Source organism: Leopardus geoffroyi, chromosome B3 (assembly GCF_018350155.1).
Source record: "Leopardus geoffroyi isolate Oge1 chromosome B3, O.geoffroyi_Oge1_pat1.0, whole genome shotgun sequence".
NCBI lineage: Eukaryota > Metazoa > Chordata > Mammalia > Carnivora > Felidae > Leopardus > Leopardus geoffroyi.
Window position 1 is genome coordinate 131712258 of NC_059337.1, and position 25418 is coordinate 131737675.

At 44.6% G+C, this 25418-nt stretch overlaps 1 protein-coding gene across 3 annotated transcripts in view; it reads right to left on the reverse strand.

Annotated features, from left to right (window-relative positions):
* The window catches only part of GALC (galactosylceramidase), a 153117-nt gene that overhangs the window by 43738 nt on the left and 83961 nt on the right, over positions 1 to 25418 (reverse strand). Inside the window, exon 17 of one of the 3 annotated variants that reach the window (XM_045451781.1) lies at positions 7550 to 7573. The exons of 1 other annotated variant lie outside the window; for it this stretch is intronic. In XM_045451781.1, coding sequence (XP_045307737.1) covers positions 7565 to 7573 — 9 coding nt within the window. In that variant the 3' untranslated portion in view covers positions 7550 to 7564. Of the gene's footprint in view, positions 1 to 7549; positions 7574 to 15379; positions 15538 to 25418 lie in introns of those variants that run through there. One more of the 3 variants, XM_045451780.1, reaches the window with a different exon arrangement.

Consider the following 25418-nt stretch of genomic DNA (forward strand, 5'->3'; position numbering starts at 1 on the left):
AGTGGGGAAGCAAAGGGGCAGAATGTAGTCCCTCCCCCAGGAGTCTGACCTCCCATCTTGTAAGAAAGAATCCATTACTCTAAAGGTTTAATGGCATCCAGTTCGTTTGGGGTGAATTTAACAAACCGCATTAGCCAGTACATAAAGGCTCTCTTTGATATAGGTGACGATTGTGCTATGAATTACTAACAGAACTTCAGGGCTCAGAACCAAGTCAGGTGTTTCCATTGGAACCACCTGCACCAATAGTGAGTGTAAAATCCCCGGGGAGAAGCGCCAGGCTGAGGTATCAACGTGCTTCCTTTTGACATCTTGCACCAATATGCTACGACCCATTGAGGAAGCCGTATCTCATCTTCAAATGGCTGGCCTTTCTACTGCAGCTCTTAAAAAAATGCTATTTGTAATTGTAACCAGATTGTCCCCCCAAACACACCACAGAATGTGGTAATAAAGGTAATGTTCTTCTATAAAACAACGGTTTCATAAAATGATCAGAGCCTGGCCCGGTGTCCTAAACACTTACCTACCCCCTTAAAGTTTTGGATTAGATTAAAGTGCCATGGGGACATAACTGATGTAATGTTTCAAAATCATAAATGCAGGGGGAGGGATTTTAAAGCTGGATAATGGAGAGAATGGAATAATGCAATAAAAGCTGGCTCAAATGCTGAGTCCGTGATACTTGATTTATTGTTTTAATATAATGCTGTAAAGGCCATGCTTGAATATACAGCAGTATTTTATTTATCTGATAGTCATGATCCTAACAATGGGTGTTTAACAATGGCTTTACTGGAGTTGGTGGTGCACGCAAATGAAGCTGGTTTCGGGACGCTCCCCGAGAAAGGTAACGGAACAGCAGGGAGAGGCTGACAGGCCATGCTTCAGGGGTACCTGAGAGCCCCTCTGAAAAGTACAATTCCTCACTTCTCCAGCAGGGCTCTGCAGTTTTATGAACTTCCCCCAGCCTGCAAAGCTCAGCACATTGTCCACAAGATGAAGGCCCTGATCAACAGCCCCCAGGACTGGCCCTGAACTTCGAGTTCTGAAGCTAGCAGCAGGGAGCACACACCAGCAGGGGAAGAGGGTCGGGGGGGAGGTGGGAAGAAAGCAGCACCCCCACGTTCCTCGTCTTCCTGAAGACCCAGCTCTGCCTTCTCGTAACATGCCAGCGAAGATACCCTGAACTGTGGGTCCGAAGTCCCGCTTCATTCTGGGGAGCTTTGCCAATCTTCAACCGAGAGATGAAAAATTCAGCTTGATGTGTTGGCCTTCTTTATTTAAAAAAAAAAAAAAAAAAATCAAAACCCACCACCCATGAGCTATTTCCAACAGTTCACGGTCAGACTGCCATGGCAGGGTCCTTTATTGCTTCCTCAGCAGCATGGCGCAGCGACTAAGAGAAGCTCTGGGTTCAAACCCTGTTTGGTTCCCTCCGAATTTTACGGCCTCCTTCTGATTAGTGGAAACTCTCTAAGCCTTAACTTCTTCACCTTTTCCATGGGAATGAGATTACCCACCTCAGAGAAGTTTCCATAAAATACCTATAACCAGTAACGTTGGAGAGGTTTTCAGGGGTTAGAATCAAAACTCAACACTTCCCTTTATGATGTCATGGGGGGAGGAAGGGCGCGGGGGGGGGGGGGGATGTTGTTTCTTTGTACTTGGTAGAAGTCTGTCTGAAGCACGGCCCGTAACACGTGCACCTCAGATCATAAATGTCCTCAGATCACATCTCAAATACAGTCTCAATTCAGAAATTGGAAGGTCCGGTTCTAGACAACAATCACATTTTGACTTGTCTTCAGATCTTCTTCTTTTCCCAAGCCAGTGTCCATCCCATGAGGAACTCAGTCCCTCTACATGATCCTCTTGGGCAATCTCCTTTTAAATGACCCCAGACCCTGACCAGTCTGCACCTCCAGCTCACCATTCATATACCTTTGACCTACTTCCCTACTACCTTCTCCCTCACCTCGCCTCTCCTCCCTCCTGCCCACTCTCCCATGTCAGACCCCATCTCAGCATGCCCCCCAAATGACAAGCAGACAACCCACTCTCTAAGTGGTCTCACTGAAGCCCTTTAAGTGGGGGGGGGGGGGGGCGGGGGAGGGGGGTACATTGGGAGGGATCTGGCACCAGCTGCCTCCAAAGAAATCCTATTCACAAACCCATGCTCTTTCCCCTTTTATATCCTGCGGGAGGATTTTCCCACCATCTAATGCCTGCACCCTTAAACATCTGCATATGTTCTGACATCTCACGTTGGAATTTCATATCCAAAGTGTCCTAGTGCTTCTGTTGAAATTACCAGTTTACTCCGTATCACATGTGTGCAGAGTGGTCAACACATGCCTGGCATACAGTAAGTACTTAATAAATGTGTCTATCCATAGTAATAATGCAAATCGTAAATTACAGCACTTAGCACAACAACATCAAGTTTGAAACACAGATCAGAGCATGTCTCCACTTGGCTAAAATCCTCCAATGTCTTCCCACCGTGCTTAGACTCAACCCCCCTCCCTGTCATTCACGCACTAGCCCCTGCCCATCTCCCAGACATTACCTCCTACCACATGCTTCCCTATACATTCCCTCCAGCCTCACTGGACTTATTATGCTGCTGTTTCCCCAACACTCAAGCTCTTTCTTATCTCAAGGCCTTTGCCCTCCTGCTGCCACAGCCTCAATACTCCTGCCTGATCTCTCTGTTCTCAGATCCTGGCCAAAGCAGCCTAACCTGGGCACCCAACTGGAGTAGGGTTCCCTGTCCCACCAATTCCAGGCACAAATGAGCCCATTCTTATAAAACCTTTTCTTCACAGCAATTTCCACAATCTGAAACCGTCTTCTTAAGTTTTCCATTTGCCAATATTATGGACTAAATGTCAGTGTGCCCCTAAAATGTAGAGGTTAAAGCCCTAACTTCCAGTGCGATGGTATTTGGAGGTGAGGTCTTTGGAAGGAAATTAGATCTAGATGAGGTCATGAGGGTGGGGCCCTGTGATGGGATAAGTGCCCTTATCAGGAGAGGAAGAGAGATAAGAGTTCTCACTCCACCTGTGAGGACACAGTGAAAAGATGGTCATCTGCAGGCCTGGAGGAAGGCTCGCACCAGAAACCAGCCGTGCTGGCGCCCTGCTCTCAGACCTCCAGCCTGCAGACTATGAGAAATAAATGTTATTTAAGCCACCTAGTGTGGTGTTTTGTTATAGCAGCCCAAGATGACTAAGACAGTTTATTATATCCTCCTTCTCTCAAACAATGAGTGACTCCCTTATGATTTCCATCCAAACAAAAACATCTCCCTCTTCCCAGACGCATGGAATTCTCCCAAGACTATTATGTATGATAAGGGGACAATAATAGCAATTAACATGTATAGAGTATTTACATGGGAGACAAATGACTTTATGGGTATTAGCCCATTTAACAAACCCTATAAGGTTGGTACTATTATTAGGCTCATTTTCTACTGAGTAAACTAAGGCACAGAAAAGTTCAGTAAGCGCTGTCGGGGTTACATAGCTAATAAGAGGTAGTTTCAGAATTGGAACACAGACCGTCTGGCCCAGAACCTGGATTGTTACCCACCGTGCCATCCTCTACTTTCTATCACCTCTACGCTGGGAGTGGAGGTCCGCCAAAGTGGGGGAGTGGGAGGGGACAAACACCATCACCTCTCCCCACTCCACCCATTCTGTCTTTCCAAGTCCTCGGCACGGCTACAGATTTAAGACTGATTTTTTACACAAATGCACAGAGTAGTCATAAATTTATAGATTTAAGGCTAAGTTTTTACCATTCAAATTCTTTTTGGCTTAATCATCACTTTATGATGTTTCTCCGAAATCTTTCTATCAACATCTTCTTGGCACGAGCTTAACTGCTGGACGATGAACTATGTGAACTGCTTGCTTGTGGTATCACCCACGTGCATGTTGCATACCCATGGGCTGGGGCGACTTCTAGATCAAGTCAATGAGAGCTTCTCTCAGTCTCTTTCTTTTCTCTCTCTGTTTTGTTGTTTGCTGTTTGCTGCTTGCTTGTTTGTTTGTTTCTGAGACAAAGCAGAACAGAACTATAGAAGCAGGCTCCAAAACATTTCTTTCTGGGCTCTATGAAGACACTGACCATTTGGTGAGAATGTCTTGCAGAGACGTAGTGGAATTTAGTGGCTTAAAGTGTGGGTTCTACAGCCAGGCATGCTCTCAATGCCCACTTGTGAGCAAGCTACATCTCTCGGTGCCTCCTTAGTTCCCCCATCTGGAAAATGAGGATATATATTCATCATAGAACATCCCATTAAATGAGTTAATATATACAAAGTGTTTAGAACAGTGCTGACAGAAAAGTGCTATATAAATGTGATAAGCCTGTCAGTTGGGGGCAAGCAAGTACAAAAAAAGGGATGTGTCAGAAGAATGGGGGAACGCCCCCAAAAAAGTAGGAGAGTGGCTCAACCAGCCCATGGATTAGTACAAATTAGATGCAACGTAACCCCAAGACAATGCATTTACAGATAAATGCATTGCATTTACAGATAAATGCAGATAAATGTTTGCTGAGTTGGGATGAAACATGATCGCCCAGGGCAGAGAAGAAGAGGAAAGTGCTTTCATTTTAACAAGTACATTTTTTCCCTCTTGTTTTTCATTTGCGGTCACAGATTCTAAGTGCCCACAGGTCGCTCCTAAAGAAGCTTCCAACCTGTACAAGAATCGCCCTCTACCAGGTCCCCCAAGGTGTCCGCATCCTAATTCCCAGAACCTGTGAGCATTACTTCAAATGGCTAAAAGGCCTTTGCAGATGTGAACAAGTTAAGGACTTTGAGAGGGGGAGATGATCTTGGGCTATGCAGGTGGGCCCAACGTAATTGCAAGAATCCTTAGAAAAGGAAGATTGGACCACAGAAATAAGAGAGTTGATAGAAGCAAGAGATTGGAGTGATGGATGAAGGGCCACAAGCCAAGAAGGGCCTCCAGGAACTACAAAAGGCAAGGAAGCTGATTCTCCCCTGGATTCTCCAAAAGGAACTGGTCCTCTGCCACCATCTTGACTTTGGCCCAGTGAGACTGATTGCAGACTCCTGGCTTCCAGAACTTTAAGAGAATAAATATGTGCTAAGTCCCCAAGTTTGTAGTGATGTGTTACAGCAGCAACAGGAAACCCATAGAGACCAGAACACCACTGATTACTGGTCTCTGACTACTGGAGAACCACTGATTAGTGGTTCTCCAACTCTGTACCTTTGACACACTGATGCCTCCCAACCCAGTTGTTCAACAGCTAAAAGTGAACAATGAATAAATCTGTTACCGGAAAATATATTGTTTTGAAAACATAATTCCATTGTCTTAGTCCATTTGGGCAGCTGTAACCAAATACCACAGATTGGGTCACTTAAAAACAACAGAAATTTGCTTCTGATAGATCTGGAGGCACCAAGATGGAGGCACCAGCATGGCCGCCTGCTGCTGAGGGCCCTCTTTCTTGTTCATAACTGGCTCCTTCTTACTGTGTGCTCACATGGTGGAAGGGACACTGTTCTTTCTCTGTGGAGCCTCCCTCGCAAGGCACTAAACCCATGACTTCAGCACCTCCCAAAGGCCTCACTGACTAACAACCACCACCTCTGGGGATTAGGATTTCAACACGTGAATTTTGAGGGGACACCTTCAGACCACAGCAACCATTAGGCTTTTCTCTATGTATTTTCGTTACATTTAACCATTACAATAATTCCCTTTCTATGAGAGCAAACACGTTTAAAGTGGTTAAGTCATTCGTCCAAAGTCATAAAGCTAATGAAATAGCCAAATGGGAATTCAAACCCAGTTCAGGTCTATAAATAATTACGTTGAACTAAACAAATATATAAAATTTAAGTTTTCCCTCGGTGGTTTTCCTTATGAGATATACTATCACTTCTCCGTTGGCACAAAAGAACTTGATTTAAAAAAAAAAAAAAAAAACAATATTAACAGCAAAGCTCAGAATCATCAATGCCTAAGATCAAAGCACTTCTTTAAAAACACTAGGTACTTGGGGGGACGCCTGGCTGGCTCGGTCGGTTAACCATCAGACTTCAGCTCAGCTCACCATCTCAAGGTTCGTGACTGCAAGCCCGAGCTCTGCAATGACGGTGCTTGGGATTCTCTCTCTCCCCCTCTCTCTCTTCTCCTCCCCAACTCACACCTTCTCTCTCTCTCAAAATAAATAAATAAAAACAATAACAACACTAGGTACTTGGACTTGTAATGTTGCCTTGTTGAATAGAATGTACCATTTAGTTCTATTCAATATTTCTAAGCATTGTAAACTGGACACCAATCCTGAGTGTCCTCTGGGACTGCCATCTTCCAATAAGTGCCTGCTATCGTCAGGTGCCAGGCTGTGATAAGCATTTAATTCTCACAACTACACTAGGATGCCGGTGATGTTTATTCTTCCCATTTTACACATGGGGAAACTAAGTCTGGGAGTTTAAATAACTGGCCTAAAGTCACCCAACGTATGTGCAGCAGAGCCACTGTTGGAACCAATGGCGTGTGATTCCAAAACCTGTCCTCTTTTCTGTAATCCCCCTGAGAGGAAAGTAAATTACACTCTATCCCCTTTTCCCCCCAAAACTGTCATCTAGAAGGACATTCCCACCCTCAGTCCCTCATGAGGGACTGAGAGGTAGCAGAAAAAACCAGGTCTGAGGAGAGACGTGGAGAAGAAGTCAGAGGTGAAAGAGAACTGCTTAGGGGCGCCTGGGTGGCGCAGTCGGTTAAGCGTCCGACTTCAGCCAGGTCACGATCTCGCGGTCCGTGAGTTCGAGCCCCGCATCGGGCTCTGGGCTGATGGCTCAGAGCCTGGAGCCTGTTTCCGATTCTGTGTCTCCCTCTCTCTCTGCCCCTCCCCCGTTCATGCTCTGTCTCTCTCTGTCCCAAAAATAAATAAACATTGAAAAAAAAAAAAAAGAGAACTGCTTAGTTCCTTGTTTTGTGGGGTTCCACGAAGAACACAGTGACTTCTAGGTATTTTGCTGAGCCCAAGTCTCTTTGCCTGTGAACTCAACCCCCTTTCCTGCGTCTCACCTCCGGGATCATAGGCAACAAACCTACTTCCTCTCTCACCAATGGACCTGATGTGCCTCCCTGTTTGTTTGTTTCTGAGCTAAACATATTCCTCTTCTTCAGATGCCCTTGACAGAATTATACAAGGTTGATAGTAGGTTCCTGTGTCAGAATCTGTCACGATCAGAGGTGACCCCCTACCTGGCTGCTTCCTAGACTTCAGTCATGCCAACTCCTATCATCTCAGCAAGATGGACGCCGCAGGATGTGGAAGGAGAGACTGGCCAAAGATTCTGTGTTTGTTTTTGCTTCCCTTTAGTTACTATTCAAGATAGTGTGATGTAATACCCAGGTCTTCCAGTGGCCGCTTCTGGCTCCTGGCTCCAGGGTCCTCACGGACTTCGGTTCCGCTGCCAGGATGAGGGAGCTGAGTGGTGTGGTGGAGCAAGTAGAATCAGGAATCCAGGGTTCAAGGCCTGCCTTCTGAGCTTTGGTCACCTCATCTGTGGAGACATTATCCTTTCTCACAGTAATACTTACCCCCTAGGGTCATTATCGGAAATAATGAGGAAATCACTACGTCTCTCAAATATAACTTGTAAGACATAATCAAAGAGCTGCTTCGGTTCTTTCTTTCACTGGCTTTTCCGGTTCATTCCATGGGACTGGCTTTTTCTTTTCTTTATTTTTTTTACTTTTTTTTTAATGTGTATTTATTTTTGAGAGCGACAGAGAGACAGAGTACAAGTGAGGGAGGGACAGAGAGAGAAGGAGACACAGAATCTGAAGCAGGCTCCAGGCTCCGAGCTGTCAGCACAGAGCCTGAGGTGGGGCTCGAACTTTCGAACGGCGAGGTCATGGGCTGAGCTGAAGTCAGATGCTTAATTGACTGAGCCACCCAGACACCCAGGACTAGATTTCTCTGGCCCCTGTACCAGATTTAGGGTAAGTGTCAGGATCCCTTGGACACTTTGAAGTACAGGAGACCTTTGACCAACACAGGGGTTAGAGGCGCTGACCCCCTACACAGTGGAAAAACCACGTATAACTTTTGACTTCCCAGAGCTTAACTACTAATCGGCTATCATCTGCTGGAAGCCTTACCGATAACATAAACACTCGATTAACAGATGTTGTATGTTACATATATTATATACCCTGCATTTTTACAATAAAGTAAGGTAAAGAAAAGAAAATGTGATTAAGAAAATCTTAAGGAAGAGAAAATATACTTACTGTACTGTAAAAACTCCCTGTATAAGAGGACCCACTCGGCTCAAACCCATGTTGTTGAAGGGTCAACGGTAATCGGAGCAGTCTTGGTTGGGTAATTCATATCTTTGGGTCCAAAGGAATAAATAAAACTTTCCATTTTTATGCCCTCACTCACAACCTCTCCGTGTTCACAGCTGGCTGAGCAGGCTGGCTGCCTGCCTGGGGCAAGATGACGTTTGACTTCTCCTTTCCCACCTTGCACATTCGTCCCTTCTCCTCAAACCTGCTAATCATGGTTTATGACCCTCCTGGATCAGAGTGTGAGGGAGGGAGAGAAGGAAATGTGTCTCATCTTGGGATGACCTAGCATCCACTTCTCTCCAGGAGTACTTCTCTGCGTCTCTGAAACATGGTGTCCTCACCCAATAGGTGAGCATTTCTCTCCTGTAGTTCTGTTGACTTAGATCAATGTTTCCCCTCCAGCAGGTACTTAGAGATCCAGACCTCTGCTTCCTCCCAGTTGGGAAGGACCTCACCCCTGCTGGTGGCCATCTTGATCAGGATCTAAGACATCTAAGATCGAAGATCTGAGACAGCCCCACTGCTCACCAGCACAGCCCCCATCGGCTCCACAAGACTCACTACCTTTGCCTAGAGAAATGCAGGGAGGGCAGCTGGCCCCAAGGCAGTGGCAATTGCTCCTTCACTTCTTTCTGTCGCAACTAGCTAGACAGCCTCTCTCACTCTGGCCTCTAGAGATGAGCCGCGCACCAGTACATCATGTTGCCCAAACCGCCAGAGACACATATTACATTCTCTGGGTGAATTCCTTGCAGCCCCTCTGGCCCCGACAAGAATCCTCCCACCCTTCTCCCTGTGGGAGATGCTCACCCCACCACAGCTCCGCCTATCTCCCTCCTCATCCCCCACCCATGCATCTATCTTTCCAACCTCTTTGAGGCCAGTGGCCAACAGTGAGTCAGAACCCAAGACTTGTCCGCCTACGTTTATAAGTCTTGCTTGTGGTTTTGCATCTCACTTTGGACTGTAGCCTCTATCAACTCGAAGGCACAGCTGCAATTAGAACTGGCAGAGCTCGGTTTCAACACCTCTTTACGATAATAGTGACAATGGCAGCCGATATTGATCATCGCGGAGAGGCACCGAGCACTGTACCCGGTGCTTTGTGGCTCTTTTCTCACTGGATCCTCACTACAACCCCACGAGGGAACTACAATGTTTGTTTCGCTTAACAGAGGAGGAAACTGAGGCCCAGAGAGGGTCTATGCCTTGGCTGGGATCCCAAAATTCGTAAGGGGTGATGGTGGGAATAAAAAGCAGGTCAGTCTGATTCTGAGGCCAGTGCGCCAACCTCCATCCTCACGCTAGGATGCTTGTAGAACCATCAAATCAGTCATTTATTTGATAGTCTATGAGAAAGCCTTTTGTAAAACTATAAAGTATTGCTCAATTATTTATATTGTTATTGTAGTTATAAAAAACAATAATTTTTTATTATTCCATTCTATCGGTATGGCTTTAGGCTGCTTCTATAAGATACATTAAACACTCCGAAATAATTTAAACCGGGGCTGGGGATTGGGAGGTGATTGAGTAAGTGCTACAGTGGCCATTAAAATGTCTTAGATATTAGGCATTAGGGGCGCCTGGTTCACTCGGTTGAGCGTTCAACTTCGGCTCAGGTCACGATCTCACGGTCCGTGAGTTGGAGCCCCGCAGCCGGCTCTGTACTGACAGCTCAGAGCCTGGAGCCCGCTTCCAATTCTGTGTCTCCCCTTCTCTCTGTCCCTCCCCTGCTAGCACAGTCTCACTCTCTCTCTCTCAAAAAATAAGTAAACATTAAAAACAAAATTTTTAATGTCTTAAGACACTGAGGTGCCTAAAATGGAATATTCAACTATATTAAGATGACCAACTTCAATTGGCTGTCTTCCCATGCATAATCTGTATCAATTGCCACTTGATTTGGAAAGCAAGCCAAAAGAATGGAATGTAGGCCACGCAAATGAGGTGCCAGCCCCGCTCTGTTAGTCACATGTAGCGTTACTGATCACGCAGAAAACAGAACACCTATGCTTTGCTTTGGATCCACACAAACCTCAGAAATATTTGCCCAGGTCCCCCAAAGGATTTAAAAAGATAGCTTCCCATTAAAATCCTGCATGCATGTTTTATCAGCAGCTAGCAGGTAATGAGTTGCTACTCCGTGCTGGGCACTGGCCCCGAGCTCGTCACGAGAATGACTTCCTTCAACCTTCTCAACAACTTATATAAAACCATGAGGATTCCTGAGTAACAGAGGGAGTTTAGGATAGTTACTGTGGGAGGCAGAATAACTGCCCCAGAATAATTCTTGACATGGGGAGAGGATACTAAATTATCCAGATGGTAATCACAAGGCTCCTTAAAATGACAATGGAATCACAAGGATCCTTGAAAAATGGAAGAGAGAGGCAGAAGGCCAAAGTCAAATTCCAAGAGAGATTTGAAGATAGTATCTTGCTGGCTTTGAAGACGGAGGGAGGGACCAGGCCGTGAGGTAAGGAGCACAAGCAGCTCCTGAAGGCTGAAAAAGGCAAGAAACAGATTCTCCCTGGAACCTCCACTGGGCAAGCAGCCCTGCTCACACCTCAATTTTAGCTAAGGAACACCCATTCAGATTTTGGACCTCTAGAACTTTCAGATAGTAAACATATACCGTTCTAAGCCACTGAACGTGTGTAATCTGTTACAGCTGCAGTAGAAAACTAATACAGTCGCCTGCATTCGTCAACTGTGGAGGCTGGATTTGGACTCTGGTGTGGCTGACTCCATATCCCATCCCTGAACTTTCTCACTGTTATGGGTTCAATTACATCCCCATCACCACCACTACCTTCAGAAAAAAACATATATATATTAAAGTCCTAATCCCCAGTATCTGTCAGTATGACCTTAATCAGAAACAAGGTCTTTACAGACGATCAAGATGAGATCATTAGGGTGGACCCTAATCCAACGTGACGCTGTCCTTACAAAGGGTGAAATCTGGGCACAGACATGCACAGGGAGACGAGGACATGAAGATACAGGGCGAAGGAACAAGCCAAGGGATGTCTGAGGCTTCCAGAATCTGGGAGGATGGCCTGGAACATCCTCATGCTTTGAGAGGGAGCATGGCCGTGCTAAAACCTTTATGTCTGGCTTCCAGAACTGTGGGACAATAAAAGTGGATTGCTCTCAGCCACATGGCTTCCCGTACTTTGTCTCAGAAGCCCTGGGAAACTAGAGCACCCATGATGCAAAGTAGCCTCATTGCCCTTGAGTCTGGTCTCAGGCATACTCACCACATCTAACACTAGGAAGCCTACTGATAATTGAAAACAATGCCACCTGCCACTGGCGTGACTTTTTATTTTATAGAACACTTTGCACCAGTATTAACTTACCGGCTCGTGCCACGATCTCGTAAGTGGGGCAAGGATTATGTCTCCAGGGTGGCTCTATGGTAGCATGTATACAGTGCTTTCACACACTAGCCTTAAACAGCCTGTCTCCATATCCTGTCCCTGACACAGACTCAGGAAATGTCCAACCTCCGAGGTGTCTCAGTGTCCTTACCTGTATCTTCGAATAACAATCATACTTCCTGCCTCATAAGGTTCTTGAGATGGTTAAATTAGATAACACATGTGATGTTCTTCCCCCAGCCCATAATGAGCAACCCCCCCCCCTCAAAAAAAAAAAAACCCATCTCACAAACAGGAAAACTGAAGCTCAGAGAATTTAAGTGATTTACCCAAGGACACATGGCTTCTAAGTCACAAAACCAGGACCAAAATCCAAGTCTCCTGGGGCAGAACTATTAGCACTATAATATCCTGCCTCTCTCTTATTTTTCATTTTCACTATTCTTTGGGTTTAAATCAATCCGGACCTTTTTCAATTCTCATTTTAATTCTGCTTTCCATGCCCACCCCAGTCAATAAAGATTACAGTTTCCACAAACCACTAACTCTTCTTGTCCAAGTTCTTTGATGAGACCCTCTATCCCGAGAAGTAAGTCACCTTATTGCCCAAGAGCAAAAGCAGTTTTCTCAAGATAATGCTTTCGCCAGATAAAACACCCAAGACGTAAACAGGGGGAAGCCACAGAAGCCCCCATCACCAGCTACCAAGCTGCTCAGACCCCAAACCTGCCATGTTCCGTTCCTGGGTCTGCTTTGCTCAGTACGGCAGCCCCTGATAATTTATGAGCTCTTGCAGTGTTTGTAAATAAACTCAGTGTCCCACAGATTCAAAAGCTGCCTTGAGACCCCCTTTCCACCTTCTTATACTTTCTGCATTTATCCAAGCATTTCAGAAACTGGGTCTCCTTAAAATTATGGGATGCAGAATGAAAAACCCATCAGGATTTAATGACCATATTTCAGCATCTTACTGCTTAAAGAAACTTGGCTTTTTCAGAGCTTTTGCAATTGCGCAAACTGGAAGCAGATCAAAAAGGTAGAGCGAGAGTTTTATTTTATTTTTTTCCAACTGTCACAAATCATCCATCAAAGTTAAACTATTGACAGGGAGCAGAGAGACAGAAGGAAGAGTCACGAGTGAGGAGGACTGGAGAATATTAAAAAAGACAATCTCTCAGTCTAATAAAATACAATTAACTGAATTTCATCAAGGCTTCTATAAAAAATACACAAAGAATCAATATTAGGCATAAAACCCAAAAGTGGGTTGTTATCTCTAAACCAGAGAAAACATTTCATTAGGCTGAAGGATTTTATACTCCCATTGGGAAAATTGCTTTTCCCTGGTAACCCCTCCTTTGCTTACTTACAGAAACCCAATTGAAAAGTCAATCATCAAAATCACTTAGCAAATGTCAAAAGGTGCTGCCACTTTCTAAATATATTTGTTCCTTTATGGGAAGCTCTGGCACCTTGCCCGGTCCTGACCCACAGTCTTCCATCGTTTTGCTGTTCCGACTTTTTCACGCTTTTCTTTTTCTGTTTGTCTGCTTGTTTTTGTTGTTGTTGGAAACAGAAAGCCTGTTTTATGAGATTACAGGCAACAGCTTTTCCTTTTAACATTTCAGTGTTCTTTCACAGCCACGGACCGTGAGACCTCCCGTTGCCCAGGCTATAAATGAGCATCACTCCCAGGCCTGGCTGACCAGAAGCCTTTTCCAGGCTAATCAGACAACGTACAGTCTTTTCACATCTCATCTTAGAAAGGGCCCGTTGCTTAATTTACACCCTGGCCAGTAACAAAGCTGGTTCCGTGTATGGTCCTGCCAACCACAGATCAAAAAGTCACACCCTCTTCCACACAGGTGGAGGGGCGCCTGGGCGGCTCAGTCTGCTAAGCATCCAACTCTTGGTTTTGGTTTAGGTCATGATCTCCGGGGTCATGAAATCGAGCCCCGTGTGAGGCTCGAGCCTGAGCATGGAGCTTGCTCAGGATTCTCTCCCTGTCGCTCCCTCTGCCCCTCCCCTTCTTGCACGCATGTGCTCTTTCTCTCCCTCAAATAAATAAAATAAAAGCAAAATAAATAAAACACGGGTGGGGCATATGCACAAAGACCCAGGAGCAGAATTTGAAGATCAGGCGCGCGCGCGCGCGCACACACACACACACACACACACACACACACAAACCAAAGCTGGAACTAAGAGAATTATCTGAAGATCTCAAGTCATAAATTACTGAGCCGGAAACAGCATGATCTAAGACTACGATGCCTGGTTACCAAAAGCCAGGCTTCTAGCAAATAGCCACCATTGTAAAATAGCAACTCACTGGGTACCTCTGAACGTGCACCTGACATGTTTTACCATTCTACTTCTGAATTCTGCCTTCCCTGGCTAGCTATGGCAACTGGGGCAGATGGCTGCATTTTCTGGGCATAGGGTACACACGTGATATATTTGAAGATGCTTTGTTTATCGTCAAATGCTTTACAAAGCCTCACACAATGACTTGTTCTATTTGTGGACCAGCCTGTGTGTGTATTCACTTATTGAGCTAACTAAATTAACCAGACTGTCTACATATTTCTAAACGACTTTGTCTTGGCTTGGGGGATGTATCCTAAAGATAACAGATGGTGACAATAGTGGACAGCTGCAGCACAGCCCTAGTCCCCAACGAACACGTCTGGCATCGGTCTCCTACTAATCCTTAAATTTGTAAAGCCACCTCTGATATTCTCAGGTCCAACCCTTTTCCCAATCCCCATGCCATTTCCGAAAGAACTTTCCATGATCAACAGAACAAGAGTCTAAATCTTCACAGGACTTGTAAAAACAACAGTTGCCTTTGCACTAAAATATGTACTTTACACGCGTGTCATGGTATATTCCACTAGCATGTAACCTCCACGAACGTCTTGTTTAGTATTGCCAACAGCTCACATGTGGCCTGGCACTCAGGTCGAAACATAATGATTTACCATATTGCATCCACAAAACATCACAAATGGAGTTGATATTAAATCGTGGCAGAAAAAGAAGAAACTGACTACATCATACAACGGAGTGAAAATCATGACAGACCCATAATTAGCAGGATCACAGCTGGCTGGCTCATGCTATAGACGAAAGCCATTTAATAAATAAACATTCCCTGCCCTTTGAAGAATGTAGTTTTAGCCAAACAAAAGTTGAGATTAGCCAAGAAGAGGTAGTGGTAGCCAGCAAAGGACTTCTAGCCATAACATCAAACCTGCTTAAACAGCACACGATATAATTAATGATGGTATGAATTATAGTGAGAATGCCAATATAATTTACACAATAATACTAAGAATTATATATCAGATACATATACTATAATTTAGAATATTTTAACAGCATATTCATATCTATAAAACCATCTGAGTTCCAACCTCTGTTCAATATTAAAAAATCCCTCCTTTATGCCAAGAAAGGCCAGTATATTTTACCATGGTGATGCTGCCATCTAGTGGACATACTTTAGAAGGACGGCTCTTCTGTCTCCCGGAAATGACCCAAAAGGATTCCAGGTCCTGAGGTTCATGTCAGACATGCACTCTTCTTTTGGAGACCAATTTTTGGAATTCCTCATAAATTTCCCTGTATGTTTGTCCTTGTATTTTTACATTATCCCTTCCTCCTGTCTTCATAGAAGGATATTTTCAATATGTCCGTCATACTCAGTGGGCCGGAATAGAACCTGGGTATCTGCTTTGGTTTAAAAACGAGAAGATCCCAACGAGAGATGCGTCCTCCTGGAAAGAAGCACCATCACATCGGCGACAGCCCGCCTTTTGTTCAGCTCCATGGTGTGCTCTTGAGAAACCAGACCTCAAACTGGCAACTTTTTAAATTTATTTATTTATTTATTTATTTTGGCCCCAGACATTTACGAACACTGTTATGTGACACAGATGTCACTATTTGGAAGGGGACATGTTACTCTAGTCCCTTCACACATGCATCGCTGCACCACTGAGGTCACACTCAGTGGTCAGAATTGACATGTGGGGTTCACACTTGTTTCCGGGCCCTCCATTCGCTACAGCACGGGGATCGTCACTTTGGGTGCACACTTGGAATCACCTGGGGAGCTTTAACAACACCGACGCCTGGGTTCTACGCAGATTTAATTGGTGTGAGTCGCTTCTGAGACCTTGGGATGGTCTGAAAGCTCTCCAGGTGACTGTAATTTGCAATAAAGCTTGAGAACCACTGCTCTAGAGAAAACAAAACACAGAGCCCTTGGATATGTATCTTTGCAGGAAAGGGCAGGAGACCAAGGCACCTGTACCCAGTCACCTGTTCCTTGTCATCCCTCACCTTAAGAACCACGGCCCACTCTGGCTTCCTTTAGGAGCCTCTGCTCCCGCGGCTGAATTTCAAACCCTGCTCCTTGGCTCCTTAATGTATACGCATGCACTGCGATAACTCATTCTTTGCCAAAGGAAGATAAATAAAAGTTAGGGAAATATTAAATTCTCCTTGCCTAAGGCTTTTTAAGCACCGTAAATGTTTTAAAGAGAAAGGGTAATTTAGAGGTTATCCATTCTAATTCCTTGATTTGACAGGCAACCATGCAGACCAGCGAAGGTCATGAGCTGGACATTGGTTATATGCCCTCGGTACAGGCCAGACTCCTTCTCCCGTTTTTAGGTACATTGTGTCATTAACGCTTCCCTACTGGCCAGTAACGTGGTCATTTTACAATTGAGTTGAGATTTCATGAGATTAAGTCACATAGGTAACTTTGGACATGGACTTGAACGTGGGTCCATCCAGCCTCTATACCAGGCAAAGTCCTGCTCCCAGAGCTCACAGTGGCCAGGTCAGACCTGAAGCCTCGGGGCCCTCTTTCCACCACACCTCGGCTGCCCTCCATGTCTGCCTGACTCACCTGCGCTCTCCCTTCATCCAGCAGCTTACCTGCAGGCTCGAGTTAGAAACCTAAGTCACAGGGGCACCTGGGTGGCTCAGTCGGTTGAGCGTCCGACTTCGGCTCAGGTCATGATCTCGCGGTCTGTGACTTCGAGCCCCGCGTCGGGCTCTGTGCTGACCGCTCAGAGCCTGGAGCCCGTTCCAGATTCTGTGTCTCCCTCTCTCTCCGCCCCTCCCCCATTCATGCTCTGTCTCTGTCTCCAAAATAAATAAACATTAAAAGAAACCTAAGTTACAAAACCCTTGACTTTTCTCGTCCTCCAATCCCCACAGCATCTTATTTCCCAGCCAGAATGAAACTGCCTCAGCTGACAACAGGGCAAAATTTGGAAATTGGGATAAATTAGGGAAAATCTACACGGTGTGGGTTTTCTCTAGTGACTCCGTACGCACAAATGTTTGCCATGTGTGTTTGTCAGGTTCTTGGAAGAAAGTGTGCGAACTTTACAGTATAAACAAGAAAACAACTCGACCCCTGTTTTGACCTCTGAAAAATAATCACCATTTTCATTTTGTTGTTTTTATGCATTTATTTCCAGTTGTGGTTTACAAATATGTTTGTACTGTCTTTGCAAAACTGGAAGCATAATGTGGAATTTTTATCTTACATATCACCCTTACAAACTTAATCATGGCCAGTGTCCCCTGTCATTAAACATTTTTTGCAAGCATATTTTCTTAATGCTTCAATTCCGAAGTGTGAGTATCCATAATTTCTTTACCAATTCTTCTATCACTGGACATTAAAGTAATTTATTTTTTTGAGAGAGAGAGCATATGTGTGAGTGGGGGAGGGGCAGAAAAAGAGGGGTACAGAGAATCCAGAGGAGTTCCCCATTGACAGCGGGGCTCAGACTCATGGACTGTGAGATCATGACCTGAGCCAAAGTCGGACACTTAACCGACTGAGCCACCCAGGCACTCCTTAAGCAATTTCTAATTTTTCACTATTATAAAGAACCCTGTAACAAATATCCTTACACACACATATTTGTCCCTACAACTATATTTTAAACATATAAACATACCTAATATTTATAAATACATAAAACATATGATGTGTTGTTTTACACATCACCTATTGTATATAAAATAACATTCATAATATGTATATATATATGTATTTGCCAATGTAATAGGTGAAAAATGCAGTCTTTTTATTGAATTAAGCTATATACGTTTTCATAATATCTCGTATGAACTACAGCAACGGCAAATCCTGAGTAGTAATGATCCAACAATGTGTTGGACTCAGTCCTTGTTGGAGAAAGGCAGCTAAGATGCTCTCCTTGCCACAAACCGCTACAAAGTCCATCGTCCAGGATCCTCCGAGTAGAACTATTTTACACGCACACACGCAGGGTTGTTATATTCAGAGGCGTCGCACTCAAGGGAAACATTCCTAAGAATACGACTGGCAGTCATTTCCTCTCAGCTTGCTCTGCAGTGCCCCAATTTACCCAGCAGGAAAGGCAAGTTTGTGGTTTTAATTGTAGGACAGAACTGGTCCTTTACTGGTCTAAGGCTGTTAACGTGACTCCCAGATGGACACCCACAGGGTTCTCCCGCTCTCAGCTCTCAACTCAGGGAAGTCCTGTGGAGCTGGGCATGCCAACAAGATGGCAACTGTTGACCCGGGCAACTTACACCCCCTATGACTCAGTTTCCCCAGCTGTTTAACTGGAATGTTAACTGACTTTATAGCATAAATAGTACTTGATAAGATTAAATGAGCTCACAGAAAGTAGCAGAAGCAGAGTACATTCTGGTACAAATCGCAGTTTGTGTTTGGGGCGGGGTGGGGGGGCTCAAGTAATTTGCTAGAGCAGCTCACAGAACTCAGGAAACCAGTTCACTCATAAGACTATCAATTTATTACAAAAGATAGTACAGGATGTGAATCAGCAGCCAGAGGGAAAGATGCCTAGGGAGAGGAGTGAAAGGACTCAGAGCTTCCATGCCTCGGAGAACGTTCTCTCCGTATTTTCAAGAGTTCCTCAAATCAGAAGCTCTTCAAACTCTGTCCTTTTGGGATTCTCTGGAGGCTTTTTTTTTTTTTTTTAACCTATTTATTTTGAGAGAGAGAGTGTGTGGGAGGCGCAGAGAGACAGAGGGAGAGAGAATACCAAGCAGGCTCTGCACTGACAGTACAAAGCCCAACGCAGGGCTCCATGGAATCATGAGCTCATGACCTGAGGCAAAATTGAGAGGTGGATGCTTAACCTACTGAGCCACCCACATACCCCTCTATGGAGGCTTTACTCCTAGAGATAGTTGATTAAATCATTGCCCCTTGGCAATCTATTCAACCTCCAGCCCCCGGCCCATTCCTGGAAGCCAGGGGTGTGGGACTGAAAGTTCCAATCCTCTAAACACACAGTTGGTTCTTCTGGCAACTAGCCCCCTTCCTCAGGTGACCTAGGGGCTTTCCAAAAGTCACCTCATTAACATAGCAAAAGAGACCTTAATCACTCTCATTCCTTCAGAAATTCCAAGGGTTTTCAGAGCTCTGTGCCAGAAGCTGAAACAAAGACCAAATACACACATTTCTTACTATAAATCACAACATCACACAGAGGTTGCCTTCACCATACTGACTCCAGCTTCTGCCTTCCAGAAGGAACTTCTGAGCGTTGCCTGGTCCTTCTCTTAGCTACCAAACTGAGCAAACCAATCCAGAAGGCAAACTCAAGGTCCCCCTCTGCATCCTACCACACAGACTGAGTCAGCCTTGTGTAGCCAGCCTGGCGACGTTTCCTCCCTGGGGATCTCGGCCGGCCTCACCCCCACTGCTGCTGGTTCTCCAAAAGCACGTGCGAGAGCCCCAGTCCTCCATCCCCAAACACCTCAGCTATGAAGCCCTACCTGCGCCAAGCAAAAGGACTCACCTCTTCCAAGTCTCCAAATCCAGAATCCCTTGGCTCCTTTTTCAAGAGATATTCATCTATGGAAACTAGAAGCGACCAAAATGACTAAAAACAGGGGCACCTGGGGGGCTCAGTCAGTTGGGCGTCCGACTTCAGCTCAGGTCATGATCTCATGGTGCGTGAGTTCGAGCCCCACATTGGGCTCTGCGCTGACAGCTCAGAGCCTGGAGCCTGCTTCGGATTCTGTGTCTCCCTCTCTCTTTGCACCTCTGAAAGGAACAATCCAAATGACAGCCCTACCTTAGTTTAAAGCTAGGTTCTCTTTTCTGCTTATTATGGATCTTTGATAAGAAATACAATTGCTGAGAAGTCTGTTTTGCTTGCTGTTTGCTATGAGCATTGTGAGACCTTTCCTGAATGTAACCCGCTGTGTAGTAGAATGGGTTGTAAACCTTCCTAAATGTAGTCTGATATGTAATGGAATGAGTGATTGTACATAAACTAACTGGCGTTTCTCGCTTCTGTAATCTTGCTTGCTTAACACATTCCTCCCCTTCCCCCTTCCCCCTTCCCCCTTCCCCTTTTTTCTCTCCCGCCACAATTAAGGGACAAAGCCTTCCCGCCAAAGGACAGACAAAGGACGCCCAATCAGAAAACAACAAATGTCCTTACTTTAAAATCGACTAATCAGGCCCCTCATAATTTGAAACCTCCCCTGTGCTATTTGTCTCTGTCTATAAAAAACGCTGTACCAACCCTGATCGGGGCCTCTTGCGTCACCGGCGACGAGTGCGCAGAGGACCAGGTTTGAACCTGCAATAAACGACCCTTGCCGCTTGGCTTTGACTTACGACTCTGGTGGACTTTTGTGGGAGGTTTCGGAACTTCGGGCATTACACCCCCACCCCCTTGTGACCTGTCTCTCACTCTCTCTCTTAAAAATAAATAAACATTTAAAAAAAATTTTTTTTAATGTTTATTTATTTTTGACAGAGAGAGAGAGAGAGAGAGAGAGAGACAGAGCATGAGCGGGGGAGGGGCAGAAAGAGAGGGATACACAGAATCCGAAGCAGGCTCCAGGCTCTGAGCTGTCAACACAGAGTCCAACACGGGGCTCAAACTCACAGACCATGAGATCATGACCTGAGCCGGAGTCGGACGCTCAACCAACAGAGCCACCCAGGTGCCCCAATAAATAAACATTTTTTTTTAAATGACTGAAAACAGAGACTGTGAAATTAGGGTCCCCAGACTCAACTGAAAGCTATATGGCTACTAAAAATTACAATTATGGAGACCTTACAAAAAATGAAGTCCATTTTATGAAAATGCAGACTATAGAATAGCGCTATGAACACGAATTACAATAACATCAAAATGTGCCTCCATATGCGCCAGGGAATCCAAAGAGAGGAAAAGCAATGTTTTATTAGGATATGAGGATTATGAATAAATCATTTTTCTTTTTTAAATTTCCATTGTAATGTGTTCTTATAACAATATAATAACATATGACAATATGATATATATTATAATAATATAATAGTTATAAATATATAATAATTATAAATGTTATATCTATAATAATTATATATATTATATATAATATTATAATAATATTGTAACAATATAATAATATAATATAACAATATAATGTGTTCACATTAGCAATAAAATTTGGGGTGCCCAGGTGGCTCAGTGGGTTAAATGGGGTAAATGTCCAACTCTTGGTTTTGGCTCAGGTCATGATCTCACAGCATATGGGTTCGAGCCTCAAGTCAGGCTCTGTGCTGACAGTGCAGGGCGTGCTTTGGATTCTCTTTCTCCTTCTCTCTCTGCCTCTCTCTCTCTCTCTCTCTCAAAATAAATAAATAAAAATTAAAAAATAAATTTCAGTCTAACAGGCAGGAAGAGCAAAATTTACTTAAAATTTCCATCTTAAATTGTTAAAATAAATAGAACTTTGGACTCTAAAAACAATAGCATTGAGTTAAATACTATAAGTTTCTAATAATAATAATAATAATAATAATAATAATAATAATAATAGCTATCATTTATGGAGTACTTCGAATAAGCATTCTTGAGCTGAGTTCTTTGTACGTATTATCTAATTTAACCTGAATGACAATACTCATAGGATTAATTAACCGAGATTTTTTACACATAAGGCACCTGCAGCCCAGAGAAGGGAAGTGGTTTGCCCAGGAACAGAGAACTAGAGACAGAGGTGAGAGAGGTCTATTTGGCCGCCCAACCCCGCAGAAGGATTTTCACTTACATTGCATGATTCATTACTAACAGAGCCAAACACGTAAGAAATATTAATAACACAAAGTTTGGTAAAGTTTTCTGCCTCGTTTAGCAGTGCAAGCATGCCCAAATACTTCACTTGGGTCATTCGTATTAGGAGAATGCTTAAAAGCAGATTACGCTTTCACCTTGCCTATCTCTAAAATACACTTAATAGGTACAGGTAAACTGTGCGATACTTATTAAAATGGACTTTTATTGCATCCGAAATAGCTGTGGGAGCTTCACTGTGAATATAAAATTTGCACTTTTTTTTTTCCACTCTGGAAACACAATTTTATAGGATTCCTCCCTAATACGTTTCTTACGTGATTAGTGTTTGGTGACTCAAGTTTAGCAGCTGACACCGAGTAGTGACCACCACAGAGGTTGAGGGAAGGGGTTCATGTCGACCCACTCCAGAGAGAGTACTTTGTGATATTAAAGATAAATTCACATCTGCAAAGGCATTTAAGACTTTAGGGAAACACTAGTTGTGTTTTGTCTTTTGGCCATTCAGAACCTTGCATGAAAATTGGGGCACCCGTGCGGCTCAGTCCATTAGGTGTCTGACTCTGGATTTCAGCTCAGGTCATGATCTCACGGTTCATGGGTTCAAGCCCTGCATCAGACTTTGTGATGACAGCTTGGAACCTGCTTGGGATTCTCTCTCTCTCTCTCTCTCTCTCTCTCCCTCTCTCCCTGCCCCTCCCCCACTCTCCTCTCCCTCCCTCCCTCCCTCCCTCTCTTGCTCTCAAAATAAATGAATAAACATTTAAAAAAAAGAAACTTGCATGAAAATATAGTTCATCTTATACAGCCAGCATCTTAGAAATTCTGTGTAAACCAAGTGGACTTTATTGAATTATTCCTCTAAGCCCCTGAATAAAAGTCCTACTGAAAGGGCCTTCTATCCCAAGCCATTGCAGAAAATTACTTCCTCATCCCTCACAATATTGTCTGCTAAAATTAGACTGAAGTGCCTTTGATAAAGGAGATAGGAAGCTATCAACAGATTGTCACCGGCCTTTACCGCCCATCTGCTTGTACCCACTGGCCTTTGTCCCATATGTTTCCTTAAGGTCTTCTTTCCCGCTGTCTCTTAACTCGGGCAAAAGACTCAAGGGGCATTGCATCCCATGACAGAAACCCAAAATACCCCTCAAGCAACAATGACGGCCCAGGTGAAAAGCTCCCACTGGCCCAGACCACCCAGACACATTTGAACTCGATGCTGCCCCCTCAAAACCCACGCCTGTGCGGAGGGACTAAGGAGTGAGCCACGGAGTACCTTTACCTCATTAGAATACTGAAATCTCTGCCCAAGGAGGAGCACAAGCCTCATGTACAAAACATAGAATGTATGTATAGGCATGTTTCCTCAGGCACATGCATGACCTTCTGCCTGCCTCTACATAGGATGACAAGGCTTCCCTATCAAATATTCATCCTGACCCTAAGTGAAAGGAACCCGCTCGCCCTCACTGGGGGAGTCATGGCTTTGGAAGTTATTCCCCTAATCTCCTTTTTTGCTGCAAATAAAGTTTCCTTTTGGTGCAGCAACTCACCTGGTGTGGTTTCTACCTGTGACTCACCACTGGGCCAACTCACACTGGTTCGGTTACAAGAGGAGAAGTAGAGGGAAGAATAAAGTACAGGCACCATCCAGATTGTTTGCTTTGCTGAGAGTAGAGGGCAGCGATGGTCAGACTTTAAATCTATTAGCCTCAGGCTTTGCTATTTTAGCAAGAGTTAATGGAGCCTCCAGAACTCTTCTGGAACATGTCCCCGGCACCACCATGCCCCCTACCTTCTAGACTAGAGTGGCCCTAACTCTCATTTCAACTATCCAAAAGCTTCCTGGTTGTTTCTTGCCTTTCTCCTGCCTCTGATACAGGGTCCTGCTTCTGCTGAAATCACTCATCTCCAGATTATCTCCCCATCCAACCCTGTTCTGCAACACAGCAAACATCCTGGAGTGTGAGTTCCTTCCATCTACACAAATGATTCTCTGTCTGTCACTGTCTCTGTCTCTGTCTCTCTCTCTCTCTCTCACACACACACACACACACACACACACACAATCATACCACTTAGAAAAAGCATACACTAGTGTGCACAATACACTCAACTAAAGATTTCGGCAAACTGGGAGACCAGCATTACTAAAACGCAGAACCTTCAAAGAAAGCGTCATCATCTCTGTGCAGAAAATTCCTTGAGCTCCTTACCAACACAGGCACTGTGACGATTAATCTTTTACATCAACCTAGTTGGGCCAGGAGATGTTCAGATTTCTAGTTAAACATTATTTTTAGCTGTGTCTGTGAGGGGGGTTTGAGTCAGTGGACTGAGTATAGTGATTGCCCTCCCCACTGGGAGGTCCCGAATACAATAAAAAAGTGGAGGAAGGCTGGATTAATTCAGCTTGACTGAGCTGAGACATTGGTCTTCCCCTGCCTTTGGTGCTCCTGGTTTTAACTTTCAGACCTGGAACCTATACCATCAGTTCTCTGGCTCTCAGGCCTTCGAACTAGACTACCTGCTTTTCTGTGTCTGCAGACAGCAGATCATGGGGTTGTTTGGCCTCCACAATTGCATGAGCCGGTTCCTTACAATAAATCTCTTTATAGATGGGTAGGTAGGCAAGTAGATGAAGATACGCATACACAGACATTTATGATATGTCCATATCCACTTGGTTCTGTGTCTCCGGAGAACCCTAATACAAGAGAGACACCCACACTCCACAGGTCTCTGGCCCCCTTCTCCAGCTGCTTCCCCTCTTCTCCTTCTCCCCAAGTCTTAATATCATGTGCACAGCACTTTCAGAATTCTTTTGGTTGTCTTGACTCTTCAAGGCCCTCGGGGCTCCCCTTCCATCCCCAAATGACTTGTCAAGACACCTTCCTAAAATAACTCCATTCCTGGGAATATTTCTGGTAGCAGATATGAAAATAATGCATTTTTCTACCACCTACATAGGTACTTCTTTTCTCCTCTACCTACTTTTTTCATGACTTGCTACCTGGTAGCCAGGACAATAAACAAAGGCTGTATTCTGGATTTGATAAAGCCTGGTAACAAATAGAAGCATGGAATGACTTAAAAATACCCCATTGTTATGGGTATCCCACTAATCTACAGGACTTGCCCGGCCAGAAATGTGTTAAACACAGGGCAGACCTGTGTGTTCCTTGGCTGGGGATCCAAACCATGCAGAGGCCCCATCCGTTCTACGATCTCAGCTCCATTCAGGGACAGCTGGTCATCCATCAACCACAAGATGTGAAGCCTAGAAGACAGATGTTCAATAATCCAACAAGACTGTTGGGGGGAGGCACCAAGTACATGATTCCGTGTCAAAACAGAGACTTGCCCAAGACTCTGCTTAGCGGGGACTAGAGAAAGTCATGCCAAGCAGGAGGAATTTCAAGAGAATTCAGTAGGAGTGGGCATGGGACAGCTGGAGTGTCGCTTTCAAACCTCCGTCGGTCACGCCAAACACCCAAATTGAACAGAGTAGAAAAAAAATAGAA